This window comes from Sebastes fasciatus, chromosome 4 (genome assembly GCF_043250625.1).
Source record: "Sebastes fasciatus isolate fSebFas1 chromosome 4, fSebFas1.pri, whole genome shotgun sequence".
In the NCBI taxonomy this organism is placed as follows: domain Eukaryota; kingdom Metazoa; phylum Chordata; class Actinopteri; order Perciformes; family Sebastidae; genus Sebastes; species Sebastes fasciatus.
In genome coordinates, this window is record NC_133798.1 from 32,495,556 (window position 1) to 32,511,386 (window position 15,831).

General features: G+C 39.6%; 1 protein-coding gene across 3 annotated transcripts in view; it reads right to left on the minus strand.

Annotated features, from left to right (window-relative positions):
- The window catches only part of tmtc3 (transmembrane O-mannosyltransferase targeting cadherins 3), a 31,786-nt gene that overhangs the window by 12,508 nt on the left and 3,447 nt on the right, over positions 1-15,831 (minus strand). For all 3 annotated transcript variants that reach the window (XM_074633681.1, XM_074633682.1, XM_074633680.1), the window contains exons 4-7: positions 11,549-11,648; positions 8,289-8,404; positions 6,788-6,960; positions 2,186-2,438 (exon numbers count right to left, since the gene is read on the minus strand). In XM_074633681.1, the coding sequence (XP_074489782.1) occupies positions 2,186-2,438; positions 6,788-6,960; positions 8,289-8,404; positions 11,549-11,648 (642 nt within the window). The remainder of the gene's footprint in view (positions 1-2,185; positions 2,439-6,787; positions 6,961-8,288; positions 8,405-11,548; positions 11,649-15,831) is intronic.

Here is a 15,831-nt window from a genome sequence, read left to right on the forward strand (position 1 = left end):
ATTATTAATCAAGAAAATAACCAGAATATTTGTTGCTAACAAAAATAATTGTTAGTCGTAGCCCGAGTGCACAGCCAGCAGCCACCATAGGTAGGAAAAAGGCAGTTCAGAGCAGGCCTCCTTAGTGGACAGCACTAAAACAATTTGTGTATCAATCTCTATGTGAGACAGCTGGCAGCCTTGCACTAAAGCTAAGTAGGTTGATGTGGTATGATATTGTTATGCAACATATTCCAAATGCTCTTAGCAAACCAGAGTAAACACTGCAACGCTCATAATTCAGTTTATTTTGTGTTGATTTGTGGTGCCCTTTTCTAAACTGAAGCTAAGAGCAATACTGTGAGGAAGTTTACTGACCTTCAAGTAAGCGAGCCATGGGCCTGTTGCACAACAGATGCTAATTTGTTTCTGTGTGCCACTATGAACAATCACTACTCGCTCACGTAAGAGCTTATGTTTTATCTCTCCCATTTGTGCTGACATATATTGTCCTATTTTTTGTCATTTAATTTCTTCTGTTTGCTAAATTAAAAAAGAAATGTTTTTAGATTTGTTAATGATAAAGCTGTCAAGCATGTTCTGCAATCCTTATTTTGTCTGATAGTGATTCAACAATGTAATGTAGCGTGCGTCACACAAATTGTCAATTTTAGCATCTGCTAAAAATGCTCTGATCCGATACTCAATTAAGTTGGATAAAGTTAAATTATCTGCAGTGTGTGTAAAAGGATGGATGTGGCTGGTGAACATGAGGAACCACTTTAGCTCGAGTTTCTTGCCCTGATTGACCCCGATTTATTCCTTTAAACACAAAAGGAGCTCTTTCATTTTCTGAACTATTTGCAGCTAATGAAGCTATTCAACCAAATCTGAGTAGTTCAAAGTGAATGTACCCTTTTTAGAAATGGTGGGAAAAAAGAACCTGCCAAGTGAAAGCTCCATAGAGTAATGCACAATAAAAAAATATTGGAAGTTCGCCAAGCCCTATTTTGATTAACAAGGATGGAAAAAAATTTAACATTAGTTTTACACACATAGTTTTAATGAGGTTTTGTTCATGGGTGTCCAAGTAGGGATGCTCATTTAGAATTTTTTTTTCTGACCGATAGCCAGCCTTCGTTAACCAATCATTAACCGACAAGATCAGTGCCTTGCATGCTGGGTGCTGTGGTTGAAGTGCCAACAAGCCGCTCAGCTGCAACAATACCCTGATGCACAAACATGGTAAAATCTATAATTCACTGCCAGCTGTAGTGTACGCACAAAACAAGGCAACGGAGTCCCCAGTTCACCCGTACGGGAGAGTTAGCAGCCACGATGTTGCGTGCGTTGTTGTGAACACATGCAGCCACTTTCCCAATAAGTCTCCACCGCATCAATTAGTTGATTCGATTAGCTGAATTGTGTCTGCCTGACGTGCTCTGTCAGGGTTTCTAACAGTGTATTGCGAGTCCAGTGGCACGCCGTGTGTGTTACAGTGAGCATGAAGTCAGCAGTATTGTTATAGCTGTGAACGTAGCAGTGCAGTGTGTGCACAGTTGTGGGTATTTGCTGGTGAATAAATGCTGCTACTCCTCAAGACCCAGGCCAAGTTCCCGTGACTTGTTTGTGATTAATGTGAAGGGGTTAGCCCCGAAGTTAGCGACAACTTTGGCCCAGGTTCATTTAAGGTGGACCTGCCGTTTTAGTGACAAGCCGCTCCTCCCAATTTTGCACAGCTTATTTTTTTAAATTGTTTTAAATATTTTTTAACTGTGTAACTGATGACATTAATCGGTCAAAACAGTTAAACGGTTAATTATTAACATCCCTTTATTACACGGCTTTGTTGAATACTTTCATTCTGGGGTCTGTTATTTCTTTATAGCACACTGTTGCTATGTATAACAGACTGTTTCTATGGACGCAGTTAAATCATTGATTTCTTAACTAGCTGTGTTATAAGCGGGATAATGTACAGCGAGCTGGTCATTGTTGAGAAATAAACCCCTTCACGTCGGGGTCCTGCATCACCCTGCCAGGGTTTATTGCGCAACAATCACTGGCTCGCTGTACATTATCCTATACATGGTCTAGGGTATAAAGAATCTTTTTTTCAGCTTCAAATTATATTTATTATGGCTTATGGTGCGCGACTTTGGTTTAGTGTAGCAATGCTGCTGTTGGGTATAAAAGATGGTCTCACCATGATGACAGTCTTGGCAGAGCTGTTTCTGTAGCGCAGGCTGTGGTAAGCAAGCAGGCCCAGGAAAGTGTAGAACCCCAGGGTGGCCAGGTTACGGAGGTCTAGGAGGGACTCCACCAGAGGGATGGTGCCCATAGTCCAGTCGCAGCAGAGCTCAGAGGGATTCAGCAGAAGCCATGCATTCACAGGAAGTAGGTAGTTGAAAGTCAATTGTCTTGTGGGAGTGGAGCTGACTGCTGCCGGGTTATCAAATCTACAAGAGAGGACACAGAGAAGAAAGTTGGTCTGATCAATAAAGCATGGGATGGTGGGAGCAGGAGAGGGTAAAATATGTGTCATGTGGTATATACTGGCATGATGTTTGTGAGGAAAAAAAAAATGAGAATGCAGAAGAAAATGATAAATATAATTTAATTAAACTTAAATAAAAGAAACATCTGTCGTAGTCTATTATATACCAAATCTACAGATTTTGGTTTTGCACGGCTGGAACTGCACTATATCTATGTAGATCCAAAAAAACAGCACCTATATACATATACTGAACATATGTATCTCTATATCCATCTTCTCATAATTCAGGAGGGCAACAAAAGAAATGTCATATTCATGTCCAGTGCAAGAGATTGATGCATTTTACCGTTTACAATTGTTTACATTTAATCTAATACAGGATTCCCTCGTTCTCTCTGTCATCATGGCGAGCCCACATGCTCCCCATAGCAACCATAATCCCAACAACACCGGCTGCGAGATGAAATCTCAATGTTTTGCATTTTTAAAAGACCTACAGCATGTACAGTATACACATGCTGTACCAGTCCAGTGCTTCTCTATAGTAATGCTAAAGGAAAGGCCATCTAAAACGAAAAAAGGCCTATCATTCCCTTGAGAATGCGCTTTATCAATGTTCGTATTGAATAATGAGATACTTTGCATTGTATTTTGATGGAGGAAAGCGCAGATAATGAAAAATGGAAAGAGGTTACCCTCCGGAGTGCATGAATGTATGTGTTGTAAATTACATAGCAATCTGCCCCATTACATTTTGTAGTGTATAATAAAAATCAGCCTAAACATTACACTAAAGGAAATGTCAGGGCTCAGACATTAGGATCCATCTTCTGGTGACCATTATGTCGTCCACGGCAAATTTCAATCGTCATTTTACACTAATTATTTACGACACTTGGTCGTGGACCAAATTTCTGGTCAAGAGGAAAGTCTGACCTCATTGTGGCACTCCTAATTGATTAGAGGGTCTTCAGAGTCATTAGGAACCACTGACTTGTGACAATGAATATCCGTTCTAAAACCTCATGGCTGTCTGGCCAGTAGCAGTTGTATTTTACTCTCCACTAGTGTGCAGACAAGCAACTAACGACATACACTGTCGTCCTTTGACCCCATTACTAGCAAGACAAATAATTGGAATTGAATTGAACTATAAACGCAACTGTAATCATATATATATAGAAATATGTAACCCATCTGGTGAAGGCTCCTACAATGAAAACATTTGATCTAAGAAAAAAAAGACAGCGCTCTAAAATGTGAATGAAGACAGTTTATCCTGCAGTCACGATGGACATGTTTTGTCTATACAACTGCCAGTGACGTCCCCAGATCCTTAACTCGTAGGTCCGTCTCTCTTCGATGTTTAAGTTAAGCACCTCCAGCCTGTATTTGTATCTAAACCGCTCTGGTAAAGCAGGTAGTCCAAACTTGTTTCAGACGACCACTTCTTTAGCAACTAATCCCGAACCGGGATGGTGATAATCTAAATATGCAGTATTGTTATGGCTCGAACACAGAAATTCTTCAGACAATCTGGCGTCATCTTTAGGATTACGGCTAGAGGATTAGCACATCCAGGCTAATTGTCTGGAATTTTATCTTTGCGATCGAATGCCATCGGGTCGAGTCTGTGTGGAATCATGTACAGACAATGTCAAAATAGTTTAAGATTCGATCAACACTTAATCAAATAAACCTATTAACATTTGGCCATAGACGTCGTGTTCTCACCGCTCACGTCATCAATTAAGATTAAGATGCACCTTTATTGATCCCCGGCGGGGACGGAAATAAATGGAATAAAGTAAACTTTTTTTAAACTGATTTTATGCATATAGTGGTGTGTTCTTTAAACTATGACAGTTCTCCTAATTTTAGATTTATCGCAATATATCGCTTTGCTTATGGCATCGCAATATATTGCATCGTAACCTCTGTATCATGATACGTATTGTATCGCCATATTTTTGCCAATACACAGCCCTAATTAACATAATATAGTATCATATGGTACATTATGATGTCTTCAAGGTAAAATTAGCCGATTTTCAACCTCTCTATCTATCCGAGTTAGGGATATGGTGTGAAAAATGCCTGCCGTTGTTGCAGATGTTCTGTGGGGCGCAACCGCAAAATCTGTTGTTCTTCCTGCATCCAGTGCCATCATTTGACGTGACAGTGATGTAGTTGGAGTCAAGGAAGAACTACAGGCTGCTATTTCAGCTTGGATTTCTTTGGGGACTGAACTTCCTTTGTCTTGTTTGCTTGTATTGCAAACTAGTTACGTTTCCAACAGCGAAGATGGCATCCCAAAAATTGAGTGCAGAGGATGTTATGGACGTATGGACTCGGATATTCAGATGTATTTATTAGTGCCAGAGTATACAGCTGAAAAAATGAGAGAGGCTGCAGCGGGAAGGATATGGCCGACGGGCAACCTTCAGAACCTGAGCTGCTGAGAGCAAACACCGACGGGTGGCGCCTTTGCTGAAATGTCACTGCCCATAAATGTCAGTGTGGGCAGTGTTTTTGTTGGATGTTGTCGTCAACGGCAACCCCAAAGCGCCTGTGCGTGCGTTACTACTAGGGCTGTCAAAGTTCATGCGATAATAACGCATTAAGGCAACTTGCGATTTTTAGGTTGTAGCGGGCTCAGTTTTAAAGCTAGAGTGAAGATACTGGAGTCATATGAAACAAGAATCCAGGAATCCATTGGTACCAACCATGTCGTGTTTGTCACACAGCAGGTTAAATAACGCTCCAAACGTACACAAAATTTTGGCGAAGAAAAACTGGCATGGCTATTTTCAAAGGGGTCCCTTGACCTCTCACCTCAAGATATGTGATTTTGAAGAGATAAAAAATATGAGATTAATCATGATTATCTATGGACAATTATGCGATTAAATATTTGAATTGATTGACAGCCCTAGTTACTATGCATGAAAGTTTTACTCTTCACTTGGACAGAGGTGTGTTGAAAACTTTAACCTTAAGATAAACTGGAAAAGACAACCAAGAGCAGCAGCGCTGCGAGGGCAGATGACCATTTAGGGAGTATTTTTGTCACCCAACGCTATTGTAAGCTGTTTTGTTGAGTTTAAGTTGGGCTTTTATTGTGAAAGATAGAAACGGAATGAGTGAAGCTGTAATGCGCTGCCGTAGACAATGTGGAAAATATGGAGTTGTTTTCGTCTTGGTTCAGACTACGGAGCCTCCGTGTTTTTATTTTATGACCTGCTTAAGTATAAGTGCAACTCAGCTTCATTGTGATTTGTACTTTGTCATAATCAAAAGGTGTCATGAGTGAGAGGAGATCCTGTGCTCTCCACCAGCTATGTGCACCTATCGTGTTAGTGATAAAATTCCTCTGTAGTGATAACAATCTCACCGTTAACTTCCTCAACAGATTATATATATCCCATTACAGCATAAATCACATGCCACGTTGGTATGCCTCACGGGGATATCGGCATGAGTCAAGGGGGAACCGTATATATGCTAGGATGCTCATAACTCTTAAAAAAAAAACTCAAAAAAATAAAAACACACTAGATTTTCTCCTTCTAAATTCACTGACATGTAAGAGGATTACAGGGAATATTTTTAGTTGGTTTCAGGTTGCTGTGGCTTTGGCCTTTGAACTCCTCGCAACTGATTGCTTTCAACATTTGAGATCAAGGAATTAGAGCTACACATGCACAATGCAAATGTATGTACAGTATGTATAATTCATTTTCACGCAGAACTGTGTGCACTAGAAAATAGTTCTCGGCCTGTAAATAACATCCATCTGCAGCAGGAAGTCAGTGGCCATGGGAAGATTTTCTACTCTAATCAAATAAAAAGACATTATGTAAACTATTACATAATCTGGAATAAATAAAGAACCCCGGCTAGTATAATGTGTTTATATAATCCTGCAATCCATTTACATTCAAATCATGACTTTGACTGCATTCCACTGCCCGTTAGTATCTACAAATGTCTTATCCTTTTGTGCAGATAAGATACAGCAGCTGCAGTGCTAGACTTGTAAAAACTGTCCACACTTTAAGATTTAACAACAATGCACTAAAAACTAATTGAATTGCCCTAAAAATAATCACATTGCGCTGTTCGTAGCAATAAAAATGACTGTGAAATGTAAGCCTTTAGTGTATTTGATCTGTAAAATCAATTCCCGATACACCAATACAAAACAATGTAGTTGGCAAGCAGGGAGAAAAACACTTTAAAAGGTTGTAAGACTGAAATGCAATTTAAGCAGCATTTTGTTACTGCCAATGGGATAATGCTGCCTACCTGGTGAAGACAGGAAGCTGGGACTGGATGACTTGGACCCTGACGATGACGAGCAGCAGGGTGCTGATGATGAGGACAATGAGCTTTAGCAGAGTTTGCAGGACAGCATAGGGGAAACCGTCTTTACCCTGCAAAACTTGCCGCAGTGTGTCCAACAGCATGGGCAAGGTAAACTGAGAGAACAGCAACAGGAGGAACACAGGAAGGAAGGGTCAACTCAGCATTATAGTGTTAATGGTTATGACATATTTTCAGATTTAAATTCCACTTTTTTTTATACTTTAAATCAGTGGTTCTCAACCTATTTTCCTTGAAGCCCCCCCTCTCCTCCCCATGTTTCAGTGTATTAAATGAGTTAGCCTTTTTTTGTTAAATCAACTTTCTTTATTGAACATATCTCGTCGCTTTCATTTTCTTCTGAAAATGACGAATTCGCCAAGCGCATGCAGATACATAATATGATCTTTTTTTGTAACGACTTACCATAATAGTGTGTTTTTTGTTATTGTGGTTAAATAAATAGAATTTATGATGCTGTTAGATTGCTGCTAGACCGCCCCGTTACAGTTGCAGGCCTCCCTTCATGTTTGGTAAACGAGAGCAAAATATTGTTTTTGAAAGGCTAAACGCCAACAAATATGGATTGAAGCAGAATATTCTGTTAGATAAAAAACATGTGACCAATTTTTGAAATGATTACATCAATCTTTTCTCAAAACATTTTGACTTTTGGACTTTATAACGCTCTGGTGTTATTGGAAATGTTTGGATCACACGAGTTAGAAACAATCCTACGCACCACTATAATCTAATTCTACAAATAGTCTACTACTAATCATATTAGCGTAGCCTGATCTTTATCTGCAACTGTGCCGAAATAACAGGTTTAAACAGAATGTTGCGTACTCAGTAGCAACAAAAATAGGCTATTCAATCTTTTTAAATAGTGATCTTTGGCGAACCCCCAAAACCGCTGTCGGGTTTGAAAGGAAAGGTTGTTAAGTAGAGGTTGTAAAAAATGTAAATGGTTCAATATGTATAGCACATGGAGCCTCAATTTTCCCCCCAATATTGGTAACACTTGTGGCCAGTTGGAAAAATTATGTATTGTGTTTTCCTATTTATGTAAAATACATTATCAAAGAAATTCAACTTCACAAAATTCATTTAAGTTCTCTCTAGTTCTAGCCACGATTGTGTTTCCATAGAAGTGCAGGACTTCTATATTGCTGTGAAAAACGAGGCCGCAGTGAGTAAAATGTGACAGGAGCAAAAAAACACCCTGAAAGTGCATGGGGTTCAGAGGGTTAAGGCTTGTTTAGTGCTAGATATGTATCTGTCTGATATACTATCTAACCATAACCTAATCCAGGTGGCAACTGCTTGTTAACACTATCTTTAAATTTATGCTAAAAACTAACTCAATAGCAAAAAGCCAGCCATGTTTTCATGTAGCAGGTGTGACCAAAAGGAACAGAGTGACCAAGTTTTGGAGCCTTACCCCTTGCGCAACAAACACTTCATAGACACAGCAGATGCCGACGACCGTGATTCCCTGCTCCTTACACAGCGTCGCTGCAGCCACTAAAACAACGGTCAGAGCTATGGGAGCCCAAACTGAAAGAAAGAATATACACAAATAACAGATAACCTTTACACAACCTTTTACAATGGTTCGTCCATTATATACAAAGTGAGCGAATTCTTGGTCCAGATTTTCGTGATCCAAATTATATAAGAAACAGACAATCCTCATCAACATGTCAAGTCGGGAATTGTCACATTCGAGCATTTGCACTTAAGTGGCCATCAATCACTGGTAAATACCACTTGAACTTTGCTACGCCAATGCAAAAAAGCCAGGGTGAAAATAATGGATTAACCTCTGTTTGCTCTTGTCAACATGGAGGATGTTGTTAATCATTACAGGGAAATGGTAGTTATATGGATATATTTTGCATTTGCCAAGCACACTTTTTGCCAGTCATCCACCATGTGTTTAAGTGAAACATCACATTTCGTCCTGTAAACAGCATTATGGAACGTCCCCCAATTCCCACTGTTATTTATTCTTTGTTGGTCAGTTAAGGGCGACATCTTGGTCATAAACTTTGAAATATTGGACTTAGGGACTTAATGAGAACTTCCTGAATGGACCATTAGTTTTGGTCTCAGTGAGGCTCATTAGGGAGGGAAGAGCAATTTCAGCCTTCAGATCTTTCAAAGAGTCAGCCTCTGAATTGGGACACAGCTTAAAAGAGCTGCCAGGTGCCCGAGGAAATGTGTGTTAACAGACAGGCAGGCGATTCCAACACAACAACCTGCATAAATACAAACAATTTTAGCTTATCATACTGTAGATTTAACGGTATCTGTGAACCTTTTGGCCGATAAGCCGATTTGTCTTGATAAGATTCTTAAATAACCTAATTTAAGGGATCCTTATCAACAATGGTGATGCTTTAAAAATAGGGCTGTCAAAATAAACGCAATATTAACGCATTTAATGCAAATTCTTACACAGTTTTAAAGCTGGAGTGGAGATGCTGGCATCATATGAAACTAGAAAACCTAAGGAATTCACTGGTACCAACCATGTCATACTAGGTTGTTGCGAAGGCGGTTAAATAACGCCTCAAACTAGCGCTAAAGTTTGGCAAGGACAAACTGTCATGGCCATTTTCAAAGGGGTCCCCTTGACCTCTGACCTCAAGATATTTAAATAAAAAAGGGGTTCTATGGGTACCCACGAGTCTCCCCTTTACAGACATGCCCACTTTATGATAATCACATGCAGTTTGGGGCAAGTCATAGTCAAGTCAGCACACTGACAGCTGTTGTTGCATGTTGGGCTTCAGTTTGCCATGTTATGATTTGAGCATATTTTTATGATAAATTAAGTACCTGTGAGGGTTATTTTTTTGTGTTAATTGATTTCCAGTAATAAATATATACATACATTTGCATAAAGCAAATCTCCCTTTAAAAGGTACATTTTGAACAGATAAAAAATGTATGATTAATTTGTGATTAATCATGATTAACTATGGACAATCATGCAATTGATTCACGATTAAATATTTTAATCGATTGACAGCCCAAGTTAAAAAAAGCAATATTGACTGAAATGGCAGTAGCTGATTTATTTATTTATTTTTTAAATTGGGGTACATTTTATGCTTTTAATTGGACACAGCGACAGCAGAGAGATGACCAGAAATGAAGGGAGAGAGATGGTGAACAACATGCAACAAAGGTCCTCGCCAACCCTATCTCTTATAGTCACCAGGATGCCCATTCATTATGTAAGGGATAATAATGTAGGGAGTATTGTAAAATATCCCACTTAATACACAGCTACTTACTAAAGGATAAACTTGATTTTAAACTGACTTTATTGCTTCTGCTAAAAAAACTAAATCCTGTCGCTGTGTATGGAGATCAGAATTGTGTCCATAGCAACGGTCTGTTATTCATAACAGCGGTCAGCTATGAAGAAATAACACATAATAGAATGCTGAAATTGACCAATCAGAATAGAGTATTCAACAAAGCCGTTTAATAAGGGTTAGGTGGATTATATACTCCCACATATCACATAAAAAAAACAGGATTGGTGTGGCTCTAGTTACGGTTACAGCTTGCTGTCATGGTTTCTGTCAGTTTGTTATGTTCAAATGTGAACAAAGAACTGACCCAGACCTAGAGCAATTCAATGTGAATCCAATTAAAAGCTCAAAGGCCTTTATTATAGATGGTTACTGCCTGTAACCATCTATAATGGTTGCACAAACAAATTAAAGAAATTAAAAAGGCGTCAATGCGCCGTAGTGATTTTCCTCTGAATGCAATTATAATAACAAATGCACTTAGGTGTATTTAATGACAACAAACCCTACCCTCTAACTGTGTGACAGCTTCCAGTACATTGAACACAAATTACCAACCACAGCAAATACAGGAACATTTTGCATTAGAATTTCGTCAGTGAACACCGTAACAATGTAGATATAATTACAGTAGACCTAAAGAAACAGGTGTGTTGACATAGATGTTCCATTTGTATTTACCAAGCTGCAAAGTGGCCTGTGGCCCTGAGCTTGTTTGATCCTAACCCAACCCTTCCTGTTGCCACAAACATCCTTATTCACACGAACATTTCACACGACTGTGGACTATTACTGCTTATTAATGAATAAGCAGGACTGTAACATTGCCAGAGGACTTAAAATTAATTGAATCATCACACAATTAAAAGGTGGGAATTTGGGCATTGGTTTTCTGTCTCTGTTTTGAATGCCTAATGGATGGGCACATGAAAAACTACAATTACCGCCTTGCGGTTGTATACATCCGCCCACCCAGTGTAGTTGCAGTTTGCATCCATGTCTGTCCAAAACGTCATTATGTTAAACATTTGTGTGAAATTGTCATAATTAGCATATGAATTCTTGAGTTATGGCCAAAACAAAGAGTTTTGTGCGGTCACAATGACCTTGACCTTTTGACCACTTTATTCAAATCCGTTCATCCTTGAGTCCAAGTGGACGTTTGTGCCAAATTTGAGAAATTCCCTCCAGGCGTTTCTGAGAGATTGCGTTCACAAGAATGGTATGGACGGACATCCCGGCAACATAATGCCTCTGGTCACGGCTGTTTTCGGCGCGGAGGCATAAAAAAAACTTTTATGACTTGAACCCAATACATCTCGTACATCAGACATAATTAAAGTGAGAGACCGGTGAGGTACGTTAGACTTACCAATGGAGTGGTCTGCACTGGTTGATTTTGTGTAGGCCAGGAAAGCAGCCAGGAGAAAGATAGAAGAAAGAAGCTCAGCTCTGCCAACCACACCTGTGACCTGGTGATAAAAAGTGACAACTGTTAGTACTGCAGCCCATCCATACTGATTTGTTAATTTTAAGTCTCAGTGAAGTGCAGATTAAACTGTAAATGAATCTTAAAGTCATACTTGATGAATGCCACGCTGTTATAAATATTTAGGGGTCCACATTAGGGCTGACCCAAATGCTTCAAAGCTTCGACCGTTACCATGGTAATCGACCTCCAAATCAGTATTTTTTTTTTATAAATCCCAAAATAGCCCATGAAATAATGAATAATCCCACAACATTAGACAGACAGACAGACACAGACAGACAGACAGACAGACAGACAGACAGACAGACAGACGAACATGTCAACCAAGCTGCGAAGCTTCGAATACCTTTGACTATTTCTCACTGAAGCTTCGAAGCCCAAAAACTGGTATTCAGGACAGCCCTGGTCCTAGTCATCGATAGTGAGTTTAGCGGGCACACTATGGTTCTCTGTGAGAATCTGCCATTTCCGTCAGAGACTCAGAGTTTTTGGTTTCTGCTGGAAAATTATGCTCATTTTTTCTAGAGCTACCATAGAGTCCATTTTATGTTACGGTATTACTAGCTGGTTTGGAACTCCAGGGTTCAAGGGTCAAATATTCTACTCGACAGCGAGACCTTTTTGAGCAGTCTAGTCTTCGGCAGGTCAACAGGATTGGATCTAACCCTTCTCGTGTGTTGAACCCTGAGTGTGTGCTATTGAATTCTGGTAAGAGATACAGGGTCTCCTTTTGTAAGCACAACTGTTATTAACATTCTTAATTAACACTCTTTCAGTTAAACCGATCAATGAGCAACTCCTGAAGGACACACACAAGGGCAGGGAGGCACTCAGATAACTGCATCATGTGTTTACATGTTGTAAAGTGAGACGTGCTTGTTTGCTTGTAATTTACGTACCGTGGAGTGTATGTTTTGAGATGTATGCCTTCGAATTGTTGTGGTTCTGAATGAATGGCTTTGTGACTATGTAATTTGCTGGCTGTTTTATCTCAGGTTTCACATTTTCACATGTGTTTTGTGATGTTTGGCTTTGATGCAGCAATTTCCCTTAATCCAAGACAAGTTCTCCCATGGGAGACAATAAAGAAATATTTTGCCACAGGCTCTCAGGTGTCAAAAGTGTCAGAGTTTCCAAATCCTAAAATACACCTCTGGTAAAGAAAAACACAGAATAACGCACCGTTCTTCACTTTGAGAACATTAGACACGTGTCTACAATTGGCGTTAAGCAGAGTCCACATGTTCAGGCCCTTGAATCCAGTTGTGAAAACAGGTCTAGTCAAGTAAATCGTCTCAGCGGATGACAAGCGTATATATATCTCCATAAAGCAGCTTCTCTGTCATCAACACCTGTCATTTGTGTATATGATGACTGCCCTCATGTGGAGGAAATTACATTCTCACTTCCACCATAACCTGGCCTGAGTGCTTGGAAATAGACATATCCTAAAACCACACATAAGGTCCCACAAAATGTTCTACAAAGCACTTTACAAAAGAAGTCTGTTGTGTCTAGAGTGTGTATCCCTTAAGAGGGGATAGGAGAGTGTAAACATCTAGATTCAAACAAGGCTCATGCATTGTTCTCCGACTGACCTAATGTTTGTCAATTGGTGGCAGAAGAAATAATCCACTGCCCATTTAGCTGAAACCAGTAACTAGTATATACATCACTGTGTCCTTTGAATGGGGTGACCTGTAAATAAAACCCTGCACAAACAGGATCACAATACCTACCTACACTTACTTGATCAGGCAGCCACACCACTACACTAGTAGCTCACTTGATAAGGTGGCCACATTTCTTATGCAGGAGCCATTTTGCTACAAGGATACTCCGAAAGCATGTATGTCCCTGTGCTACATTCACTATTTTAGTTTGATCACATTGAATGCTGTTAAACATAGTAAAAGAACGGCATTATCTAAACAGGTATAGAGCTACTTATCATTTGTCACGGTGGAATGGCTGTCACAATAATCACAATATTGCAATGCCGCGCTATTGACAAGCCAACCGCAGGGGATCAGACCTATTATAAAATTACGAAGAATTAAAATGCACGACTACAAATTACAATATAATGAACTTCCATGGTCGCCGCCATTTCTGACAACGTCAACAAACACGTCACAACTCGTGAACTCGGAGCTTTCAGAAACTTTACACTTACGAGGTTGTGAATACCACAAGAGGGGGGCGTTCATATGAACTCTTCTCATGAACACAATAAACACGACCCCATTTGAAGGCACCACTAGCTCTGCATTTAGCAATAAACAAATATTTCATTCGTTTTAAAATGGTCATCTTTTTCATTTAAAAAGCACTAAGATCAGTGTAAATGAAGAAATTTGCAACAACAAAAAATTGCAATAATACCGCATATGGCGCTGTTGAGCAAATCATCATCACCGCAGGGGAAATTCCTTCACCGTAACAGCCCTACACGGTGGCTTTAATAAGTTAATACACTGATTTGCTCACATAATAGGGGAAGATGGATTCACGAGTAACAAGGAATTCTCAGCAACATGCAGTACATTTGCTTACAGACAGCCTTAAAATGGTCTTGTCAGTCCGTCAAAGCTAATTCAACAGAATGGTACAAAGGCTGACCACAGTTTGGTTTGTTAATTTGGCTGAATTACTACAAATCCTATTTTCTGTGTGTGTGTCTGTAGTAGTTGGGGCGCAGCTTTTCAGTGAGGGCTTTCCCCTTAATGGTCATTTTAGAGCCTTAATATACTGTTGTGGAGTACACTAAATAATCTGTGTTTGAAGATGCCTGGAGATACTTCAAAAACCCCCCTGAAGTCTCCATTCAAAAAGACAGATAACGAAAAAAAAACACACTGAGAAAGACATGGGGACACACAGGGACTCTTTGTACGCACTTATCATGAAGGGACCTTCAGTGCTTGGAGCATAACTCAAAAACAAATGATCCGTTCAGAGCGAGATTCCAGACGTCGATAACGCGAAGGGCATTTGCTGGACTAACTCTAAGGGCTCATTTGTGAGGCAAATTGTTTCCATTCAAGAAGTCTGAGAGACTCTGCATAGATTAGAGGACACCATGAGGAAGATTGGCGCAGTGGTGCATGCTGTGTAACAGTAGCACTCCACCCCAAGAAGCAGAATGTTTTCTTTGTTTTTCTACTCCGGTCAGGGCCTGTCTGGTCATCAGTTCAGCTGTGTTGAATAGGATGAATTACAAGTCCTAATTGGGGAAGAAGAGGCTTTTCAGACTGGCCCTTTAGAAGAGAACGAGATCAAGTTCAAATGATAAACAATAAGCAAAAGGTTTTTGGTTTCCGATCCAGTTCGATAAACATTTTGGTCCCGATAACATTCATGATAAACGGAAAAAATAACTCATTATAAGAGATATATATATAGCACAAAACAATGTCCATAGTCAGAGGAAGAGGACTGATAATCATTGCTCTATTAACAGAAGGGGTTTAAATGACAGTTGCAGTAACTTGAGTTGACTTAATCCTGTTATAAGTGACTTAATAGCATGCTGTGTAAACACAGTCCACAATAGGAGGAGGGGATGTCTGTCTAAGGTAGGTAAGGTCACACGTTGAACAGGCCATAAGGGGCAGGATCTAGCCTAGTAATACGTTATGTGGGCAGTTTTTTCACCTCCTGTTCACTATCACATTCTTTTTTTTTTTATATCACAAAAACAAAGGGCCTCACGCAAGAACCACTCGTACAAATGTACGTGCTGTTAGTACGTGACATGTACGAGTGATTTATGAGAACTTGCTGCATTCACCAATTTTCTCGTATTTCGAATTTTCTCTTCGACACGAAGGCAATTCACGAGTAGTCCAGACCTGACCTAAGAGTCATGTGTAATCTGATGTTATATGTTTTTCACTGATGAATATTTCATTACTTTGAAGCAATTTTGAGTTTGAAAATCCTATATAAATTAAACTTCATAATTATGTTGACATTATCCTGTTTGACTCTGCAATTTGAAATTATAATATGTTTCTAAATTTATTTTCAGCGCGTTTGCTGAATCTGACGTGGCACACTCGTACGGGGCCCACTGTACGAAAAAAGTAAGAGAAAGTTAAGACAAAAAAACTGAAATGTTCTTGCATGTGGTCAAATGGGATGGTGGAGCAATGCTGAGG